Source organism: Mustela putorius, unplaced genomic scaffold (assembly GCF_011764305.1).
Source record: "Mustela putorius furo isolate JIRA1106 unplaced genomic scaffold, ASM1176430v1.1 tig00537227_pilon_pilon_pilon, whole genome shotgun sequence".
Classification (NCBI taxonomy): domain Eukaryota; kingdom Metazoa; phylum Chordata; class Mammalia; order Carnivora; family Mustelidae; genus Mustela; species Mustela putorius.
Window position 1 is genome coordinate 26,806,697 of NW_025422368.1, and position 23,609 is coordinate 26,830,305.

Below are 23,609 nucleotides of genomic sequence, written 5' to 3' on the forward strand. Positions count from 1 at the left end.
CCTCCACACATGCACACTCACACATGCACTCCAATCTGGAAATCTGGAGAGCTGACCTGCTACTGTCTTCCGGTGCTCTGCCAGGGTGTACACCTCCTGCAGCGCCCTCCTCTGGTCCTCACTGAGTGGTGCCATGAGCAGCTGGTACCAGGCAGCATCCCGATTCTGCACAGCTGTTGCATTGTAGAAGAAAAAGATGAGTCTAGTGACAATGATCATTTCAGAGAAAAGTGACATGATAATAAAAGTACAATGAGATGACTACAGATATTAAGAGAAAGAGTTCAACACCATAACAAACCCAAGGTGGTAAAACTTACTCCACCAAAGGATTATTCCTGAGTACCCACTCTGTATCCAACCATGTGGGGCTATCAGAGGATGGTTAAGACTTGCCAATCTCTGCTTTGCCCAGTTCTCTCCTGCCATCGCCCTCTGAGGTTTTACTAACTATGATCCCTGAATTCGATCTTGACATACACCTCTACTCAGGTGTGTCATTTTCCTCCAGATTCTCACAGTACCTGTAGCTTCAACGTCCGTCCCACACCAAGAACTCGAATTGGTGCTTTAGGCAAAACCATCCCCTGAGTCTCCCAGGTTTTTCCATGTGGACAACACACCACAAACTCAACACAACTGAATCCAAATTTAACATCTAAACCAATTTGCAGCAGATCCCAAAACAACTTCTAACCGAAGGAAATAAAGATCGACTTCAGAGAAAATATCTGAAGATTTAGCAAGTAAAGACCTACTTAGCAGAGCTTGTGTAAAAAATTGATATTCATCCACACTGTTGTCAAGGTCAAGTGGAGTGCTGAATCCTTCAAGGGCAGTTTCTTCCAATACCTCTTCATCCCAGTCATCATCCTCCTCCTCCTCCTCTTCACCTCTTCCATTATTTGATTGCATTGCTTGAGCAGTTTTGTTGGTCTCCTCTTCATCACTTGAAATCTCCTCTGTGAATCCATTAATTATTGAAGAAATGAAAACACAAAAGGACAAAACATTCTGGATATGGAAAAACTACCACCTATTTATATATGAAATTCTAAAAATAAATCTTTACTGTAATTTGTTAAATTGAAAACGACTTTATCCTCCTTCCTAAAAACAAGTGTCCCTAAATCTAAAGTCTTCTGGACATTACAACCGTTTTGCTAGGGCTGCCTCATACTCTTTACTACAAAAATGCTATTAATCAGAGTCCCAAATTTTTTTTTTTTTTTTAAAGATTCCATTTATTTATTTGACAGATAGAGATCATAAGTAGGCAGAGAGGCAGACAAAGAGAGAGGAGGAAGCAGGCTCCCGGCTGAGCAGAGAGCCCGATGCGGGGCTCAATCCCAGGACTCTGGGATCATGACCTGAGCCGAAGGCAGAGGCCTCAACCAACTGAGCCACCCAGGCGCCCCGAGTCCCAAATTTTTTTGTCCTAAAAAAAGACAATTGTACAGTCAGTGCACATGTTATGTGTTTTAAATAACAATGATCTCCCATTGAGAATCTGGTCTCTTAACAGTTACCTAAGTTGATTATGAACTGCTTAGAAGTACTCAAATGAGATTGTTTCTGCTAATAGAAACAGAAAACTATAGAAATAGAGAAAAATTAGCTACATGTAGATTGAAAAGTTGAAATCTGAATTGTATATCATCATGGATTCTGCTTTATTTTCAATGCCAATCTGTTTTAAGCAGTTAGCCCAGTACTGTAACCAAAAGATAGGTTGATTTTGTTCTGCATTTACTAAGAGGGAAAAACCTAGAATAAACCCAAACTAAACATTATTTCAAAAATAGTTCTATAAAACATACCACACTGAATTAAACTGTGAAGTAGTTTTGGGGTAAGACAGGAAACCCTGGTTTTGATCATATATACATGCATTTTTTATCATATATATATATATATATATATATATATATATAACACGTGTGTATGTGTGTGTGTGTGTGTGTGTATATATATATGTCAAAGGTATAATTACAAAGATAACAAGAAACACCTTTCCTAGTTAATCATTCTACACTTCAGTGGAAATACAACAGGAAAATCTGGGAAAGTACTACAGAATTTTTTCTCAAGCCATATTAGTTATAAACCAACAATTTACAAAATAAAGACTTGGAGAATATTGTAACATTCTGAAAAAAGTAATTCCATAACTGTTGGCCTATACTTAGCAAAAACACAAAACCCTTCTACTAAAGAAGCATTACTGCTTTACATGATATTCAGAAAAAGAAATTAGAGGTACCTGGGTAGCTCAGTTGGTTAAGTGTCTGACTCTTAATTTTAGTTCAGGTCATGATCTCAGGGTCAAGAGATTGAGCCGCACATAAGGCTCCATGCTGCACATGGAGCCTGCTTAGGATTCTCTCTCTGCCTCTGCCCCTCCCCCCATAGCATGCATGTGTGCATACTTTCTCTCTCTTAAATTTTATTTTGAGAGGAAGAAAAACATTAAATTCAATCAGAAGAAGTGTACTGTGTTAGGGGTTAGGGAAGGGTACCATTTCTTGTACATGAACAAACCAGAATGATGCCAATTAAATGTTTTAAATCTGCACTTGCTGAAATCATAGAATTTTGCATCAAAAAGAGATGTAGGTTTTCCATGAAAGTTCTGATTTTTCTCATTTAAAGAAATGTCTGTTTTTAACTAGAAGAGGAAAAACTCCACTTGGAGTTGGATAATGTTACTTCCTGGGCGCAAGTAAATAGTTTTTTGCAGTATCATTAAATAAAGATCTAATATGCTTGACCCTAACAATCTTATTCTGAATCTCTATTAAGCGAATAGCCTTCACTTGTGTATTTTACTCTAAATTTATTAATACATAAACTCTAATAGTTTCTGATTAAGAACCTTAAAAAAGGGGCACCTGGGTGGTTCAGTGGGTTAAGCCTCTGCCTTCAGCTCAGGTCATGATCCTAGCATCCTGGGATTGAGCCCCACATCAGGCTCTCTGCTCAGCAGGGAGTCTGCTTCCCCCTCTCTCTCTGCCTGCCACTCTGCCTACTCGTGATCTCTGTCAAATAAATAAAATCTTAAAAAAAAAAAAAAGAATCTTAAAAAAAATGTACCAGGCACTCTATTAATCTGCTATACTGACACTTCTGCTTTTAACTAAGTGGTTCATTTATTAATTCATGCTGCTGACTTCATTGACATTGTTAGCACAAATAAAAAGAAATAACTGGTTGCTAACTTATCATCAAAACCATTTGATTCTGTTACAAATGTATTTGTATTTCCCAGGGTGTAACATTAAGTTCAATAATTATTTAAATGTCAAAAAATGAACTTCTCTAAAGTTATATGTCAGAATATGTAAATCCACCCCAAAATATTTTTTAAATGTGCAACAAGCCAAAGAATGTAACTCTGTTTAATGACTCCAAATAGACTAAAATTTAAAAATGCATGCTCAAATCAGTACAATTCTAGCACTCATTGCAATTATAAGACTTTACCGTTTTCTTCCATATCAGCCTTCTCCACTTTTGAGCGATCTTCACGGTTTACCAGTTGTCTGGTAGCACAGACCTGCTTCAGACCAAGGAAAAGGAAAAGAATTGAGGGCACAATCTGTCCCACTACAGCATCTACTGCAGGAGGTCGATTTTGCAGTTCCAAAAGGATACTCAGTCCTATTATACACATCTTCCGGTCATGATGCCTACAAATTACAAAGAAATAAAATGTGTTCATGATAAATAAGGACAGTTGAAATACTACAAGAAAAAATGGCCAATGTAGTATCTTAGGATTCATTCAATAGAATTATACAGAGGTATCCCCCATTTTGTACCATATGAAATCTTACATAAATCATGTTTTATAAACCAATTATCATCAAAGAGCTAGAGAAGTCTGCAATTAATATGGTCAATCTTGCTATATCAATTTATGATTGATATGAATACTATATCTGGGCCTTGGCATACAAGTTCTATTAAAGCAAGAATACCTACATTTGACAGCAGGAAATTCCTAACCAACAGGGGAAAAAGGAAAAATTTAGACTCTGTCTTCTGTATTAGACTGGATACAAGGTATATAGTGCACATACACTGTACACTAACCCCAGGTGCCAAAAGCTATTCAGAAACTCAGCATATACTAAGGAAAACTTGACAGCTCTAACTAAATCCATTAAATGTTCTCTGCTTTGGGGCATCTGGGTGACTCAAGGGGTTAAAGCCTCGCTTTGGCTCAGGTCATGATCCCAGGGTCTTGGAATAGAGCCCCGCACCTGGAATCGAGCCCCGCATTGGGCTCTCTGCTTGGCAGGGAAGCTGCTTCCACCTCTCTCTTTCTCTGCCTGCCTCTCTGCCTACTTGTGATCTCTGTCTGTCAAATAAATAAAATCTTTAAAAAAAAAAAAAAGTTCTCTGCTTTAATATATAATAAGGAAAATTTGATTTTGAAGGAAAAAAGTTTGACCAGTATACATTATATACATTTTTGTTAATTCTAAAATATTATATAGAAATATTCTTTAAAATATTTTGTTTAAAAATATTAAGAATGTAAAGACTGCTATATTTGGTATAACACTGCCAGTAAGCCATTGTCAGAGCTGAAATTCTAGCGTAACAGAGTCACGAAGAGGTGTTCAGTCATTTGAGGAGGGCATGTACATACTACAAGACATCTCATTTTTTCTAAGTTCAGACACTAGGAATGTACTTCGCCTGAAGACACACTCTCCCACAGGAGCAGCACTTGGGCTACAATGAACAATCCTCCTTTCTGACCTCATGTTTGAGAATAAGCTCCCCTGAGATCTGCAGGGTTCAACGTCTTGTCACCAAACTGGCATTTCCCCTAGAAACCTAACCCCATTTAGAATGTTTTTGCCTATCGACACTTAATAGTCAGGGAACCAGATGTACACTTAATTCTTGTTGCCTCAAGATACAATGATAGCACATAAGTCAAAAACCAGTAAGGACAAGCTATACCTAATTTTCAGAGACTGGATTCTTTCCACTAGATTATACTTCTGAAACACATTCTTAATTCTCTAAAAATTAAATATTAGGTTAATACACTAAACATTAATCCTTAAAAAATGAAAATTATCTTTCTATATGCTATTATATACTTTCAAAAGTCAACTTTCCAGAAACAGAAATGTAGAATAAAATCTAAAAGACACATACCCAAGAAAACAATCTGTATCATTCATCCACTGATTTATAAACTGTACAGTTATAGGTCCAGGGTTGTGAGGCAATTGAATTTGTTCTAGAGTATGTAGCAGCAAATCAGGGTTGTAGTACAAGGCAGCAATTGCAACCTGAAGACACATGGTGCGGAGCTCACTAGTTTTAACTCCTCGGGTTAATCTCTCCAAAACGAGTTGAACAAAGAGTGGAATGCACTAGAGGAAAAAATGAAAAAGAGAGTCAACCATACACCTAGAAACTAGGTAGAGCGTGTCATCAATAAATAAGATACTCTTGGGGTGCCTGGGTGGCTCAGTGGGTTAAAGCCTTTGCCTTCTGCTCAGGTCATGATCCCAGGGTCCTGGGATCGAGCCCCACATTGGGCTCTCTGCTCCATGGGGAGCCTGCTTCCCCAGCCCCCCCGATCTCTCTGCCTGCCTCTCTGCCTACCTGTGATCTCTGTTTGTCAAATAAATAAATAAAATCTTGAAAATAATTAAATAAGATACTCTTAATGATACTTAATGATACCTTTGCTTAAATTGTTTTTGGAGTTATTCAACAAATTTATATTCTCATAAAACCCAGATATTAAATGTCCAAAAAGAGGTCTGAGGGCAGCAGTGTGAGGAAGTCTTCCTTTCTGAGTGCAGATTACAGTTAGTTGAAGACTGTCCCTCAAGAGTCCCCAATCAAATGATGCCAATAATCTAAATGTAGACTCCACCATTTCCACATTTAAGGTAAAATGACTAGGTTAGAATTTTTCTTTGTTAAATCAAATTGGATGGGACTGAAAATAATCAAGATGTGACTGGAATTTCTCCTGAGAAAGAAAATTCCTAAGTCAGTCAGAGGATGTAATGAAGAGCATGGTAACCGCAGTTAATAATGTGGTATTGCATATCTGGCAGTTGCTAAGTAGATATTAAAAGTTATCACAAGTAAAAAAATTTGTTACTACGTATGGTGCTGTATGTTAACTAACTTACTGTGATCATTTCACAACATAAATATCAAGTCATTGTTATACACCTGAATCTAACATGCTACCCATCAACATCTCAATAAAAATAAAATTCCTGTTAGTATAAGACTAAAGCAAAAATGGTGGACTTCACACATGAAAATGAAGGCATCTGATCCAATTCTACCATGTTGATAAACTACCTTTGTTAAAAGTATTTCCTGGGGCACCTGGGTGGTTCAGTGGGTTAAGCCACTGCCTTCGCTCGGGTCATGATCTCAGGGTCCTGGGATCGAGTCCCACATCGGGCTCTCTGCTTGGCAGGGAGCCTGCTTCTCTCTCTCTCTCTCTCTCTCTCTCTCTCTGCCTGCCTCTCCATCTACTTGTGATTTCTCTCTGTCAAATAAGTAAATAAAATCTTTAAAAAAAAAAAAAAGTATTTCCTAATAGTTATTTTCACTGAAAGGGATGGGCTGAAATGATTTGTGTAAAACAAAATTCTGAGGTCTTAATACAAGCTCATTTTAAAAACAAATGTTAAAAATCAAGGCTTCAGGGGCGCCTGGGAGGCTCAGTGGGTTAAAGCCTCTGCCTTCGGCTCAGGTCATGATCCCAAGGTGCTGGGATCGAGCCCCCATCGGGCTCTCTGCTCAGCGGGGAGCCTGCTTCCTCCTCTCTCTCTCTGCCTGCCTCTCTGCCTCCTTGTGATCTCTCTCTCTGTCCAATAATAAATAAAATCTTTAAAAAAAAAAATCAAGGCTTCAGGGTAGAATTGAAGGACTAGGAAGAGCACAGAGGAGTCTGAGGGCAGTGAAGGCCAACGTATGTTACTGAAATGGTAGACACATGTCATTACACATCAGTCCAAACTCATAAAATGCACGACACCACGAATGAGCCCTAGAGTAAACTGCGGGCTCCGGGTGAAATATGCATTCTCAGTGCAGGCCCCTCAGCTGTGACCACTGTACCACCCAGTGCACATGTTGATAATAGAGGTCACTGTGCATGTGGAGCTGGGGGATATGGGAAATCTCTGTATGCTCAAGTCTGTGAACCTGTAACTGCTCTAAAAAATAGTCTATCAAAATAGTCTAGAGTTTCGTCTGAGGGCTGCTGGAAGGAAGGTGGGTGAGGGGAGGAGGTCAGTGGGTGATGGATATTAAGGAGGGCACACGATGTAATGAGCACAGCGTATTACATGCAACTGATGAATCACTAAGTTCTATCTCTGAAACTAGTAATATACTATATGGGAACTAACTTGAATTTAAGCATTTTTGAAAGAAAAACTAAAGTTTTGTGTAGAATTTTGAGTTAAATTTGATATGTTTTTGGAGTCAAAACTATAAATATGTTAGGATCAGCAGAATACTAGCCTTCTTTAGGAGGATATATATAAAATTAAAACACACAACTACACATGGTAGTTTTTGGGTTTTGTTTTTCAAGATTTTATTTGTCAGAGGAGAGAGGGCACAAGCAGGGGGAGCGGCAGGCAGAGGGAGAAGCAGCCTCCCCACTGAGCCAGGACCCTGACACAGGACTCGATTCCAGGATCCTGGGATCATGACCTAAGCCGAAGGCAGATGCCAAAGACTGAGCCACCCAGGCACCCCAGGATTTTTTTAAACTACATATTAATAACTGTACTAACTATGGCAATATAGACACTTAACTGACTGAGACATCCAGGCGCCTCTACACATGGTACTTTAAGATTTTATAAAGGGGGTGGCTCAGTGGGTTAAAGCCTCTGCCTTTGGCTCCGGTCATGATCTCAAGGTCCTGGGATGGAGCCCCGCATCGGGCTCTCTGCTCAGCGGGGGGACCCCCCCGTCTCTGCCTACCTCTCTACCTACTTGTGATCTCTCTCTCTGTCAAATAAATAAAATCTTAAAAAAAAAAAAGATTTTATAAAGAGATGACTAGTTTGATGTTTGATTAACCATCCTGGGTGGCTTAATCAGTTAAATGTCTGCCTTCAGCTCAGGTCATGATCCCGGCTCCTGTCTGCTTCTCCCTCTCTCTCTGCCCCTCCCTCTGCTTGTGCCTGCGCTCTCTCTCTCAAATAAATAAAATCTTAAAAAAAAAAAAAAATCCTACTGAATTCTTCTCTAATTCTGATGCAGAGCATTCAGGTAGCACAACACATATAGGATACAGGCTATATTAAAAAATATTACTATGGAAGAAAGGGGAACCCTATTGCACTATTAGTGGGAATGCAAATTGGTGCAGCCACTCTGGAAAATAGTGTGGAGGGTCCTCAAAAAGTTAAAAATAGAACTATCCTATGACCCAGTAATAGTACTACTGGATATTTGCCCCAAAAGTACAAAAATACACTAACTCAAAGAAATACATGCACCCCTATGTTTATAGCTGCATTATATACACTAGCCAAATAATAGAAAAAGTCCAAATGTCCGTCAACAGATGAATGGATAAAGAAGATATGGTGTATGCAATAGAATATTATTCAGCTATAAAAAAGAATGAAATCTTGCCATTTGCAATGTGTATGAGGTTATAATATGCTAAGTGAAAAAAGTCAGAGAATGACATACCATATGATTTCACTCCTATGTGGAATTTAAGAACAAAATAAGCAAAGGAGAAAAAGAGAGGCAAACTTTCTTGGTTTGCCAAGTGATGGGGCTGAAGGAGGGCACCTGCTGTGATGAGCACAGGGTGATGTGTGGAAATACTGACTCACAAGACTGTACACCTGAAACCATTATTACACTGTATGTTAAGCGCACTGGAATTAAAATTAAAACTTAATAAAAAAAATTTTTTTTAAGATTTTATTTATTTATTTGACAGAGAGAGAGAGAGATCACAAGTAGGCAGAGAGGCAGAGAGAGGGGGAAGCAGGTTCCCTGCCGAGCAGAGAGCCCAATGTGGGACTCGATCCCAGGACCTGGGATCATGACCTGAGCCAAAGGCAGAGGCTTAACCCACTGAGCTACCCAGGCGCCCCATAAAAAAAATTTTTAATTATTACTACAAGTTCATTATTGTGAATCAACAAAGCCACAAGAATATGTAAACTAAGCTTGAAAAGCTCTTCTTGAGATGTTTTAATAATAAAATTTCATTTTAACAAGTATTTTCTATTACATACAAAGCCATTAAGAATACAAAAAAACTGGGGACGCCTGGATGGCTCAGGTCATTATTCCAGGGTCCTGGGATCAAGCCCCACATTGACATCCCTGCTCACTGGGGAGCCTACTTCTCTCTCTCCCTCTGCTGCTCTCCCTGCTTATGCTCTCACTCTCTCTCTCAAATAAATAAATTAAAAAAAAAAAAAATACAGGGGCACCTGGGTGGCTCAGTTGGTTAAGCAATTGCCTTCAACTCAAGTCATGATCCTGGAGTCCCGGGATCACGTATTGCATCGGGCTCCCAGCTCCATGGGGAGTCTGCTTCTCCCTCTGACCTTGACCTTCTCCACTTTCATGCTCTCTCTCACTGTCCCTCTCTTAAATAAATAATTAAAATCTTTAAAAAAAAAAAAGGGAATACAAAGAAACTTTGAGGTTTTACAATGAATAAAACTAAAATTATCCTTTTATATTAAAACAATCAATTCTGGAGACTACTTAATGCAGAATACTTCTCTATACTACTATGGAGTGATCTACAGGATGGATATATGATTATGTGAAGAAGGCAAGATGGGAAAAAAATATATGTATGCCACTACTTAAGAAGGTGAGGAAAGAATGAACACATCTATTTGCTTACTTTTTAAAATGAAAGGATGAGGGGCGCCTGGGTGGCTCAGTGGGTTAAAGCCTCTGCCTTCGGCTCAGGTCAAGATCTCAGAGTTCTGGGATCGAGTCCCGTATCGGGCTCTCTGCTGGGCAGAGAGCCTGCTTCTCCCACTTCTCTCTGCCTGCCTCTCTGTCTACCTGTGATCTCTCTCTGTCAAATAAATAAAATAAATTTTTTTTTAAAAATCTGAAAAAAAAAATGAAAGAATGAACTAAAAACTAAAGGGAGTGGAAGAGAAGGGGAAAAAAAATAAGGGCAGAAGGGACAGGGATGGAAGCTTGACCTCCCTGAATACACCCTGTTTTGTAAATTAGACTTTAGAATTACATATAAGTAATATATTTAGAAAAAATTTTAAAGCATTTCTAAAAGTTAAAATAAATGAATCAAATAGGGATTATTTTAAAGGACTTTAAAATTTATGATTTGACTATATTCTGGCTGTATATATCGCTAGCATATGGATATACCCTGAAGATAAAAAGAGCTATTAAAAATCTTAAACAGTTAATAGTAATCACATGTTGGTGATAATATTGGTATAATTATTCTGACACCCTATATATATGTTAGTGGGATACAGCAAGTGAGTAATTATAAGGAAAACCAGGATTTTGGTACAGCCGATATAGATCCAGGTAATTAGACTAACGAAAAATAATGTAGTACTGAATATGAATTGGAAATATCTGTGTGTACTAATGATGGGCAAATCTTAAAATGATACAATATGCATTTCTTGGCTCTCCTGTGGAAATAATGACCAACTCAGTAGCAATGAATATCCTTTGTGCTTGTAGCCTTAAAATACCATTTCCCAGCATAGGGCAGGAAATGTACAAGATGAACCTGGAACATCTTCTCATATCAGACAGCAAGGAAACTACCAAACACTACCAGGGTCAGTCAAAAGCACTTATATGATAAATTCAAGAAGTTCCCACTGGCCAAAGCTGAAATATACTGAAACATATTAAACAAATTTGAATCTGTAAGTTCTTAATAATATTAAAAAAAAAAAAAAAGCAAAACACCTCATCGGTCATCTTTGGAGAATGTTAGGAAACAAACTTTCTATCTTGAATCATAGTAAATAAACAGACATTCTCACACTGTTCCTCAGAGTAACTTGGTAATAGGTAAAAAACTATTCCTTCATAGAAATATTTCAGCTAATACATGAAAAAGTAATGATAGAATAATCACCACCAACACAAGTAACATCCTAACATGAGAGACAACCAGATATTCTGTGCCTCCTGGTAGAAATACAAACTACCATCTATGAAGTATTCTTGCCAAAAGAATCACAAATGAATCTAACCAAATCCCTAGACCTAACTCCCAAGTGACAGGAAGTACAGAGGACTATAATTCCAGGCAATATACTCCTTTAGCTCTACTGAGTGCACCACAACAGTAGCCTCCCTAACATTAAAGGTTCCCCAGGAACCCTAAATTTCTGAAAAAATTCTTGAATACCAATTTTCCAATCCTTCTGCAACCTAGTTTTAGGGGTAGAAACCCACTGTATTACACTAGAAATTTTTACTTATTACCTTCAAATGGGTCCATCCTTTTTCTTCAGCTTCAGGTATTGAATTTAGTGATTCAGTACTTACATACAACACCCAGTGCTCATGACAAGTGCATTCCTTAATCCCTGTCGCCTATTTAATCTATCCCCCCCACCTACCGTCCTCTTGTAACCATTAGTTTGTTCTCTATAGTTAGGAGTCTATTTCTTGGTTTGCCTCTCTCTTTTTCCCCCTATGTTGTTTCTTAAATTCTACATATGTGTGATATCATATGGTATTTGTCTTTCTGACTTATTTTGCTTAGCCTCATACTCTCTAGCTCCATCCATGTCATTGAAAATGGCAAGACTTTGTTCTTTCTTATGGCTGAGTAACATTCCACTGTATATATACCATATCTTCTTTATCCATTCACCGGTTGATGGACATTTGGGCCTTTTCCATAATTTGACTACTGTTGATAATGCTGCTATAACATTGGGATGAATGTATCCCTTCAAACTAGTATTTTTGTATTCTTTATATAAATACCTACTAGTGCAATTGCTGGATTGTACGGTAGTTCTGTCTTTAATAAAAGCAATTCTCTTATCCAACTCTTTATTACATATTAGACTCCTCCAAACTGAAATGTCAACTTTTTCCACTTTCTACAACCTTGCCTCTTTTACTGAGAATATAAGGCTACTGAATTTAAGCTTGCACACCCCTTCTTTCTACCTCAAGACATCTGTACATCAGCATTATCCAAACAGCACTTTTATAACAGTTAATAGATGTTCCTTGGAAAACAAAAACATCCCAGAATTAAATTAATTTGAAACACACAGATACCAACACCCATTTAGACACCTTTTCATATAAAGGCACTAGAAGTCAAGCAAAAATGAAATCTGTTGAATTTTGTTTTATCCAGTATTCCTAAGGCTTATCTGACCACTGAATACTTTCAGTTATGAACACCTACTAACACCATTAGATGGTCACAGTTTGATTAATATCACTCTATTCCTATCTACTGGTATCCATATTTTCTGTATTTGTGGGAGAAGTCATCTTTATAACTTTCCAGGGTAAAATCTGTGCTCTTGGGCTTTCCCCTGCCCTCCTCTTCTAACAACTTATTTTTTCAGGTCTTTCTGTGCAATGTTTGCAATGGTCCCTACTGTAAATCTTGTTCTAGTCCTCTATTCCCAATGCTTTTAGCCTAGAGCAGAACCAGACTTTAATTTGCTAACAGCCTCCTCACTCATCTTCATAGCCCAGTGTATGCAGAAGACCTGTTTAGACTAAGGATGCTTCTAGGAGATTCATTATTCTTAGTGCCTATCTTTGATCATATCATTTCTCTGTTTAGTGGATTCTCTGTTCAATTGCTTATGGCATAGGTAGGTAAACTTTTAGTCAATATTTAGTAATACTTTCAACTTCGGGGTGTCTGGGTGGCTTAGTCAAGCAACCAAGTCTTGATTTTGGATCAGGTCATGATCTCAGGGTAATGAGACGGAGCTCCATGTCGGGCTACATGCTGCGTGTAGAACCTGCTTGGCGTTCTCTTTCTCTCTCCCTCTGCTCCTACTCCTGCTCATGGTTTCTCTTACTCTCAAAAATAAATACATACATACATAAATACATTTTAAAAATTTTTTAATTCTTAGTAATACTTTCACTTTGTAGGCTACATATGGTCTCTGTTGCATACTTTTTTTTTTTTTTTTAAACATCCCTTCGGGGGAGGAGTCAAGATGGCGGAGAAGTAGCAAGCTGAGACTGCTTCAGCTAGCCGGAGATCAGCTAGATAGCTTATCTAAAGATTGCAAACACCTGAAAATCCATCGGCAGATCGAAGAAAGAAGAACAGCAATTCTGGAAACAGAAAATCAACCACTTTCTAAAAGGTAGGACCGGCGGAGAAGTGAATCCAAAGCGACGGGAAGATAGACCCCGGGGGGAGGGGCTGGCTCCCGGCAAGCGCCGGAGCAACCGCGCACAAAATCAGGACTTTTAAAAGTCTGTTCCGCTGAGGGACATCGCTCCAGAGGCTAAACCGGGGCGAAGCCCACGCGGGGTCAGCGTGGCCTCAGGTCCCGCAGAGTCACAGAAGAATCGGGGGTGTCTGAGTGTCGCAGAGCTTGAGGGTATTGGAACGGGAAAGCCGGCTGCAGAGACAGAGCGTTACCTTGAACCGGTCACAGGCTCGGTGAGCTCGGAGCGCGGCCGGAGGTCAGGCAGACGGGAGTAACTGGGCACTGTTCTCTGAGGGCGCACTGAGGAGTGGGGCCCTGGGCTCTCGGCTCCTCCGGCCCGAGACCAGGAGGCCGCCATTTGTATTCCCGTCCTCCGGGAACTCTACGGAAAGCGCTCAGGGAACGAAAGCTCCTGAAAGCAAACCCAAGCGGATTACTCACCACGGCCCCGGGTAAGGGCAGTGTAATTCCGCCTGGGGCAAAGACACTTGAGAATCACTACAACAGGCCCCTCCCCCACAAGATCAACAAGAAATCCAGCCTAGACCAAATTCACCTACCAAGGAGTGCGGTTTCAATACCAAGGAGAGCAGCAGAATTCCAGAGGAGGAGAAAGCCAAGCACGGAACTCATGGCTTTTTTCCTGTGATTTTTTTTAGTCTTGCAGTTAATTTAATTTTTTCTTTTTCATTTTTTTTTTTTCCTTCTCGCCTTCGGGTAAAATTTTTTTTTAACTGTTACCTTTTTCTTTTTTAACGATTTTTTACTAGTTTATCTAATTTATATATATTTTCTTTTTTACATTTTTCTTAGGTGTTTTCTTTTTTAAAAAATTCTTTTCTTTTCTTTTTTTTCTTTATCTTTTTTCTTTTTTTTTCTTTCTTCCTTTTTGAACCTCTTTTTATCCCCTTTCTCCCCACTCATGATTTTGGATCTCTTCTAATTTGGTTAAAGCATATTTTCCTGGGGTTGTTGCCACCCTTTTAGTATTTTACTTGCCCCTTCATTTACTCTTATCTGGACAAAATGACAAGACGGAAAAATTCAACACAAAAAAAAGAACAAGAGGCAGTACCGAAGGCTAGGGACCTAATCAATACAGACATCAGTAATATGTCAGATCTAGAGTTCAGAATGACAATTCTCAAGGTTCTAGCCGGGCTCGAAAAAGGCATGGAAGATATTAGAGAAACCCTCTCGAGAGATATAAAAGCCCTTTCTGGAGAAATAAAAGAACTAAAATCTAACCAAGATGAAATCAAAAAAGCTATTAATGAGGTGCAATCAAAAATGGAGGCTCTCACTGCTAGGATAAATGAGGCAGAAGAAAGAATTAGTGATATAGAAGACCAAATGACAGAGAATAAAGAAGCTGAGCAAAAGAGAGACAAACAGCTACTGGACCACGAGGGGAGAATTCGAGAGATAAGTGACACCATAAGACGAAAAAACATTAGAATAATTGGGATTCCAGAAGAAGAAGAAAGAGAGAGGGGAGCAGAAGGTATACTGGAGAGAATTATTGGGGAGAATTTCCCCAATATGGCAAAGGGAATGAGCATCAAAATTCAGGAGGTTCAGAGAACGCCCCTCAAAATCAATAAGAATAGGCCCACACCCCGTCACCTAATAGTAAAATTTACAAGTCTCAGTGACAAAGAGAAAATCCTGAAAGCAGCCCGGGAAAAGAAGTCTGTAACATACAATGGTAAAAATATTAGATTGGCAGCTGACTTATCCACAGAGACCTGGCAGGCCAGAAAGAGCTGGCATGATATTTTCAGAGCACTAAACGAGAAAAACATGCAGCCAAGAATACTATATCCAGCTAGGCTATCATTGAAAATAGAAGGAGAGATTAAAAGCTTCCAGGACAAACAAAACCTGAAAGAGTTTGCAAACACCAAACCAGCTCTACAGGAAATATTGAAAGGGGTCCTCTAAGCAAAGAGAGAGCCTACAAGTGGTAGATCAGAAAGGAACAGAGACCATATACAGTAACAGTCACCTTACAGGCAATACAATGGCACTAAATTCATATCTCTCAATAGTTACCCTGAATGTGAATGGGCTAAATGCCCCTGTCAAAAGACGCAGGGTATCAGAATGGAAAAAAAAACAAAACCCATCTATATGTTGCCTCCAAGAAACTCATTTTAAGCCCGAAGACACCTCCAGATTTAAAGTGAGGGGGTGGAAAAGAATTTACCATGCTAATGGACATCAGAAGAAAGCAGGAGTGGCAATCCTTATATCAGATCAATTAGATTTTAAGCCAAAGACTATAATAAGAGATGAGGAAGGACACTATATCATACTCAAAGGGTCTGTTCAACAAGAAGATTTAACAATTTTAAATATCTATGCCCCCAACGTGGGAGCAGCCAACTATATAAACCAATTAATAACAAAATCAAAGAAACACATCAACAATAATACAATAATAGTAGGGGACTTTAACACTCCCCTCACTGAAATGGACAGGTCATCCAAGCAAAAGATCAGCAAGGAAATAAAGGCCTTAAACGACACACTGGACCAGATGGACATCACGGATATATTCAGAATATTTCATCCCAAAGCAACAGAATACACATTCTTCTCTAGTGCACATGGAACATTCTCCAGAATAGATCACATCCTCGGTCCTAAATCAGGACTCAACCGGTATCAAAAGATTGGGATCATTCCCTGCATATTTTCAGACCACAATGCTCTAAAGCTAGAACTCAACCACAAAAGGAAGTTTGGAAAGAACCCAAATACATGGAGACTAAATAGTATCCTTCTAAAGAATGAATGGGTCAACCGGGAAATTAAAGAAGAATTGAAAAAAATCATGGAAACAAATGATAATGAAAAAAATACAACGGTTCAAAATCTGTGGGATACAACAAAGGCAGTCCTGAGAGGAAAATATATAGCGGTACAAGCCTTTCTCAAGAAACAAGAAAGGTCTCAGGTACACAACCTAACCCTACACCTAAAGGAGCTGGAGAAAGAACAAGAAAGAAACCCTAAGCCCAGCAGGAGAAGAGAAATCATAAAGATCAGAGCAGAAATCAATGAAATAGAAACCAAAAAAACAATAGAACAAATCAACGAAAGTAGGAGCTGGTTCTTTGAAAGAATTAATAAAATTGATAAACCCCTGGCCCGACTTATCAAAAAGAAAAGAGAAAGGACCCAAATAAATAAAATCATGAATGAAAGAGGAGAGATCACAACTAACACCAAAGAAATACAAACTATTATAAGAACATACTATGAGCAACTCTACGCCAATAAATTTGACAATCTGGAAGAAATGGATGCATTCCTAGAAACATATAAACTACCACAACTGAACCAGGAAGAAATAGAAAGCCTGAACAGACCCATAACCAGTAAGGAGATTGAAACAGTCATTAAAAATCTCCAAACAAACAAAAGCCCAGGGCCAGACGGCTTCCCGGGGGAATTCTACCAAACATTTAAAGAAGAACTAATTCCTATTCTGCTGAAACTGTTCCAAAAAATAGAAATGGAAGGAAAACTTCCAAACTCATTTTATGAGGCCAGCATCACCTTGATCCCAAAACCAGACAAGGATCCCACCAAAAAAGAGAGCTATAGACCGATATCCTTGATGAACACAGATGCGAAAATACTCAACAAAATACTAGCCAATAGGATTCAACAGTACATTAAAAAGATCATTCACCACGACCAAGTGGGATTTATTCCAGGGCTGCAAGGTTGGTTCAACATCCGCAAATCAGTCAATGTGATACAACACATCAATAAAAGAAAGAACAAGAACCATATGATACTCTCAATAGATGCTGAAAAAGCATTTGACAAAGTACAGCATCCCTTCCTGATCAAAACTCTTCAAAGTGTAGGGATAGAGGGCACATACCTCAATATCATCAAAGCCATCTATGAAAAACCCACCGCAAATATCATTCTCAATGGAGAAAAATTGAAAGCTTTTCCGCTAAGGTCAGGAACACGGCAGGGATGTCCATTATCACCACTGCTATTCAACACTGTACTAGAGGTCCTAGCCTCAGCAATCAGACAACAAAAGGAAATTAAAGGCATCCAAATCGGCAAAGAAGAAGTCAAATTATCACTCTTCGCAGATGATATGATACTCTATGTGGAAAACCCAAAAGACTCCACTCCAAAACTGCTAGAACTTATACAGGAATTCAGTAAAGTGTCAGGATATAAAATCAATGCACAGAAATCAGTTGCATTTCTCTACACCAACAGCAAGACAGAAGAAAGAGATATTAAGGAGTCAATCCCATTTACAACTGCATCCAAAACCATAAGATACCTAGGAATAAACCTAACCAAAGAGACACAGAATCTATACTCAGAAAACTATAAAGTACTCATGAAAGAAATTGAGGAAGACACAAAGAAATGGAAAAATGTTCCATGCTCCTGGATTGGAAGAATAAATATTGTGAAAATGTCTATGCTACCTAAAGCAATCTACACTTTTAATGCAATTCCTATCAAAGTACCATCCATCTTTTTCAAAGAAATGGAACAAATAATGCTAAAATTTATATGGAACCAGAAAAGACCTCGAATAGCCAAAGGGATATTGAAAAAGAAAGCCAACGTTGGTGGCATCACAATTCCGGATTTCAAGCTCTATTACAAAGCTGTCATCATCAAGACAGCATGGTACTGGCACAAAAACAGACACATAGATCAATGGAACAGAATAGAGAGCCCAGAAATAGTCCCTCAAATCTACGGTCAACTAATCTTCGACAAAGCAGGAAAGAATGTCCAATGGAAAAAAGACAGCCTCTTCAATAAATGGTGCTGGGAAAATTGGACAGCCACATGCAGAAAAATGAAATTGGACCATTTCCTTACACCACACACAAAAATAGACTCAAAATGGATGAAGGACCTCAATGTGCGAAAGGAATCCATCAAAATCCTTGAGGAGAACACGGGCAGCAACCTCTTCGACCTCTGCCGCAGCAACATCTTCCTAGGAACAACGCAAAAGGCAAGGGAAGCAAAGGAAAAAATGAACTATTGGGATTTCATCAAGATCAAAAGCTTTTGCACAGCAAAGGAAACAGTTAACAAAATCAAAAGACAACTGACAGAATGGGAGAAGATATTTGCAAACGACATATCAGATAAAGGACTAGTGTCCAGAATCTATAAAGAACTTAGCAAACTCAACACCCAAAGAATAAATAATCCAATCAAGAAATGGGCAGAGGACATGAACAGACATTTCTGCAAAGAAGACACCCAGATGGCCAACAGACACATGAAAAAGTGCTCCATATCACTCGGCATCAGGGAAATACAAATCAAAACCACAATGAGATATCACCTCACACCAGTCAGAATGGCTAAAATCAACAAGTCAGGAAATGACAGATGCTGGCGAGGATGCGGAGAAAGGGGAACCCTCCTACACTGTTGGTGGGAATGCAAGCTGGTGCAACCACTCTGGAAAACAGCATGGAGGTTCCTCAAAATGTTGAAAATAGAACTGCCCTATGACCCAGCAATTGCACTACTGGGTATTTACCCTAAAGATACAAATGTAGTGATCCAAAGGGGCACATGCACCCGAATGTTTATAGCAGCAATGTCCACAATAGCCAAACTATGGAAAGAACCTAGATGTCCATCAACAGATGAATGGATCAAGAAGATGTGGTATATATACACAATGGAATACTATGCAGCCATCAAAAGAAATGAAATCTTGCCATTTGCGACAACATGGATGGAACTAGAGCGTATCATGCTTAGCGAAATAAGTCAAGCAGAGAAAGACAACTATCATATGATCTCCCTGATATGAGGAAGTGGTGATGCAACATGGGGGCTTAAATGGGTAGGAGAAGAATAAATGAAACAAGATGGGATTAGGAGGGAGACAAACCATAAGTGACTCTTAATCTCACAAAACAAACTGAGCGTTGCTGGGGGGAGGGGGTTAGGGAGAAGGGGGTGGGATTATGGACATTGGGGAGGGTATGTGCTTTGGTAAGTGCTGTGAAGTGTGTAAACCTGGTGATTCACAGACCTGTACCCCTGGGGATAAAAATATATGTTTATAAAAAATAAAAAATTTAAAAAAAAAATAATTTAAAAAATAAATAAATAAATAAAGTAAAATAAAAGGCAAAAAAAAAAACATCCCTTCAAAAATGTAAAAACCATGCTTTATGCCTAGGCCATATATACGGGTCACAGGTTGGATTTGGCCCACAGGTCATAGTTTGCCTTCTTCTGGCTTACAGGAGAGATTCTAAACTCTTTGCCTGGATTTATTCTCCACCTTTCTGGCTTTTGACCTTCTGCTCAAAACTTTCCAAAAGCCAGTCAACAGAACTAAACCCTTTGCTACCTCACTCAAGTCCTGTGCTTTACTACCTCCTTATTTTGTTTTCACCTAAAACACTACTCACTGAAGCCTTCTTTGGGGTTCTAACAGCAAAACTGGCTTCTGTCAAATCAGAGCCCTTGAACATACACGTAAAACTTTATCAATACGAAAAAGGAGCCTGAAAGGTCACTCTAAAAATAATGGAGAATTTGGTGGTAAGCGAAAATTGCTTTTTTTTTTTTTTGTGGCTCTCCTAATTAAAATAAGAAGATAAACCCTAAGCTAGCAGTTCATGTGGGAAAAGCAAGAAAAGAGATGGTCATGAAGAACCCTCCTAGAGTCAGAAACTCAAACATGAACTTTTGAAAACTTCAAAATGACCATTATAAAATATGTTTACAGAATAAAGGAAGCCATATATTTTTTTAAGGACAGTTTTCTTTCTTTTTTTTTTTTTTTTAAAGATTTTATTTACCTATTTGGCAGAGAGAGGGAACACAAGCAGAAGGAATGGGAGAGGGAGAGGCAGGCTTCCTGCTGAGCAGGGAGCCCAGTGTGGGACCTGATCCCAGGATCCTGGGATCATGACCTGAGCTGAAGGCAGACACCAAAGACTGAGCCACCCACGCACCCCTAAAAGAAGCCATTTTTAAAGTCACAGGAAGCCATGATGACCATGTCTCATCAAATATAAAACATCTATTATGACATATAAAATATAAAAAAGAATCAAATAAAAATTCTAGAGTTAAAAAATACTATAGGGGTGCCTGGCTGGCTTAGCCAGTAGGTCATGCAATTCTTGTTCCTGGAGTCTTGAGTTCAAGTCCCATGTTGGACACAGAACCTAGCTTAAAAAAAAAAAGCACTATAAACAAAATGAAAAATTCACTACAGGGACCCCACAACAGATCTGAACTGGCAGAAGAGAGAATCAGCAAACCTAAAGATAGACTAAAAAAGAATATGCAATCCAAAGACCAGAGAAAAGAAAGAATAAAGAAAAATGATCAGAGTCTCAAAGAAATATGTAACACCATTAAATACACCAACATATGTTTAACAGGAGCATCAGAAGGAAAGAAAAAAAATATTTGAAGAAATGGCTAGAAACTTGCCAAATGTGACAAAAAACTATACATCCAAGAAAGTCAACAATGTCCAAGTAAGATAAACACAAAGACATGCCATAGTAAAAACGGTAAAAGACAAAGAGAAAATGTTGATAGAAGCATAAGAAAAAACATACACCACTGCCAAGTACAAGGGAATGTTAATGGGATTAACAACTGTTAAACAAGAGACCAGAAGGATGGTATGTTCAAATTGCTGAAAGAAAAACCTGTCAACCAAGAATTCAGTAGAAACTGTCTTTCAAAACTGAAAATAAAATAAAAACATTCTCAGAAAACAAAAACAGACATTTCATTGCTAGCAGACCTACCTTGTAGGAAATACTAAAGGAAGTTCAAGCTGCAAGTAAGTGACCCAGTAGGGAATTCAAAAACAAATACACATGCATGCGCGCATGCACGCGCACACACACACACACACAGAAGGTAATTATGTAATTTTCAAAAACAGAAAAACACTATTCCTTTGACTTTCTTCCCTTAAGTGTTTTAAAAAACAGTGGCAATTTTAAAAAAAAGCAACTGCATAAAATAACATCTTAAAATTATATCATTGAAACTATAAAGTATAGAAATATAGTTATTTTCAACATTAACAATAAAAAGGAGATAGGTGCAAGATTGTACTGGAGCAAGCAAATGACACCAGATGGTAACTCCAATCCAAAGGAAGAAATGGAAAGAATTGAGAAATGTAAATAAGAAGGTTAATATGACAAACTCTATATATACTTGCTTTTCTTAGCTTAACACATAAAATTACCAAAAAATATATAATTATTTAATTAAATTAATTAAAAAATATAATTATAAACTGTGTATTACTAGGTTTATAACATATATAAAATGTAACATATAGAACAGTAATAGTAGAAAAAGGAAGAGGAGGAGATAGAGCTATATAGGAGTAATGCATCTATATCTCACTAAAAAGAAGTTAATCTAAATCTGAAATAGATTCTGATTAGATATATTACAGTAAGCCCTAGAACAACCACTAAGCAAATTTTTTAAGTAGTGGGGACAAAAACTAAAAAGCAATTAAAATGTGACATTAGAAAATATTTACTTATTTCAAAGTATTTACTTATTTCAAAAGAAAGCAGTAAAAAAAATAGGGGAACAAAAATAATAAGACAAAAAATAAATAAAATAGCAGACTAAATCTATGCATCATAACAATATTAAATATCAATAGATAAACAATCAAAAGGAGAGAATGTCTCATTGGATTTAAAAAAAGAAAAAAGCAAGAAAACAAGATTCAATCAAATGCTATCTACAGGAAACACACTTTAGATTCAAAAATACAAACACCTTGGCGCACCTGGGTGGCTCAGTCAGTTGGGCGTCTGATTCTTGATTCTGCTCCGTTGGTGATCTCATGGACATGGGATCGAGCCCTGGCAACACTTCCCAGGGTGATCTACAGACTCAACACAATGCCAGCTGACTTCCTTGCTGGATCTGACAAGCTGATCCTAAATTTCACATGAAAACTCAAGGGACCCAAAATAGCTGAAACAATCTTACAAAAGAACAAAACTAGACGACTCAAACTTCCTAATTTCAAAACTACCAAGTTATAATAAAGACAGTATAGTCCTGGATTAAGGATTAAAAAATTAATCAGATGAGAGTCTGGAAATAAATCCTCACATTTATAGTCAATTCATTTGACAAGGGTGCCAAAGACAATTCAAAGGGAAAGAATAGCTTTTTCAACAAATGGTACTGAGACAACTTTCTATCCACGGGCAGAATTATGAATTTAAACCCCTTCCTCATGCCACACAGAAAAATTAACTCAAAATGAATTAAGTACTTAAATGTTACAGCTAATACTATAAGCTCAGGATACTATAATGCTCAGAAAATGAAAGAAGGAAATCTTCATAGACTCAGATTTAGCAATGGGTTCTTAAATGTAACAGAAACCACAAACAGCAAAAGAAAAAAGATAAACTGGGCATCAAAATTAAAAACTGCTTCAAAGGACACTATTAAGAAAGTGGTAAGACAATTCACAAGTTGGGAGAAAATTTTTACTGAGCCACCCAGGTGCCCCATGGGAGAAAATTTTTGCAAACTGTATATCTGATAATGGACTTGAATTCAGAATCTATAAATAACCTCTATAACCCAATAGTAAACAAATAACCCAATTAAAATGAACAAAGAATCTGAATAGACATTTCTCAAAAAAAAAAAAAAGATAAACAAATGGCCATATGAAAGATGCTCAACATCATTAGCTATGAAGCAAATGCTAATCAAAACAACAAGATACTACTTCACACCTGTAAGGATAGCTATAACAAAAAGACAAAGCAAGAGCTGATGAGGATACAGACAAATTGGAACTCCCATTCACTGCTAGTAGGACTAGTAGGCGCAGCTGCTCTGGAGAAACAGTGTGGCAGGTCCTCAAATGGTTAAGCATAGAATTACCACTCGTAGATACATACCAAGAGAAATGAAAACATGTCCACAGAAAGAGCTGCATACAAATGTTCATAACATTATTCATAATAGTCAAAAAAGGAAATAATCGGGGGAACCCGGCTGTTTTAGTTGGTAGAGCTCTCCTAATTACAGAGTTGTGAGTGCAAGCCCCACACTGGGCATGGAACTTATTTTTAAAAAATAATAATTAAAAAAAAG

At 38.1% G+C, this 23,609-nt stretch overlaps 1 protein-coding gene across 6 annotated transcripts in view; it reads right to left on the reverse strand.

Annotated features, from left to right (window-relative positions):
* Positions 1-23,609, reverse strand: part of IPO8 (importin 8) — a 90,011-nt gene that overhangs the window by 8,895 nt on the left and 57,507 nt on the right. For all 6 annotated transcript variants that reach the window (XM_004755707.3, XM_045072873.1, XM_013057828.2 and 3 more), the window contains 4 exons: positions 5,179-5,399; positions 3,484-3,689; positions 759-962; positions 57-173 (listed from right to left, as the gene is read on the reverse strand). In XM_004755707.3, the coding sequence (XP_004755764.1) occupies positions 57-173; positions 759-962; positions 3,484-3,689; positions 5,179-5,399 (748 nt within the window). The remainder of the gene's footprint in view (positions 1-56; positions 174-758; positions 963-3,483; positions 3,690-5,178; positions 5,400-23,609) is intronic.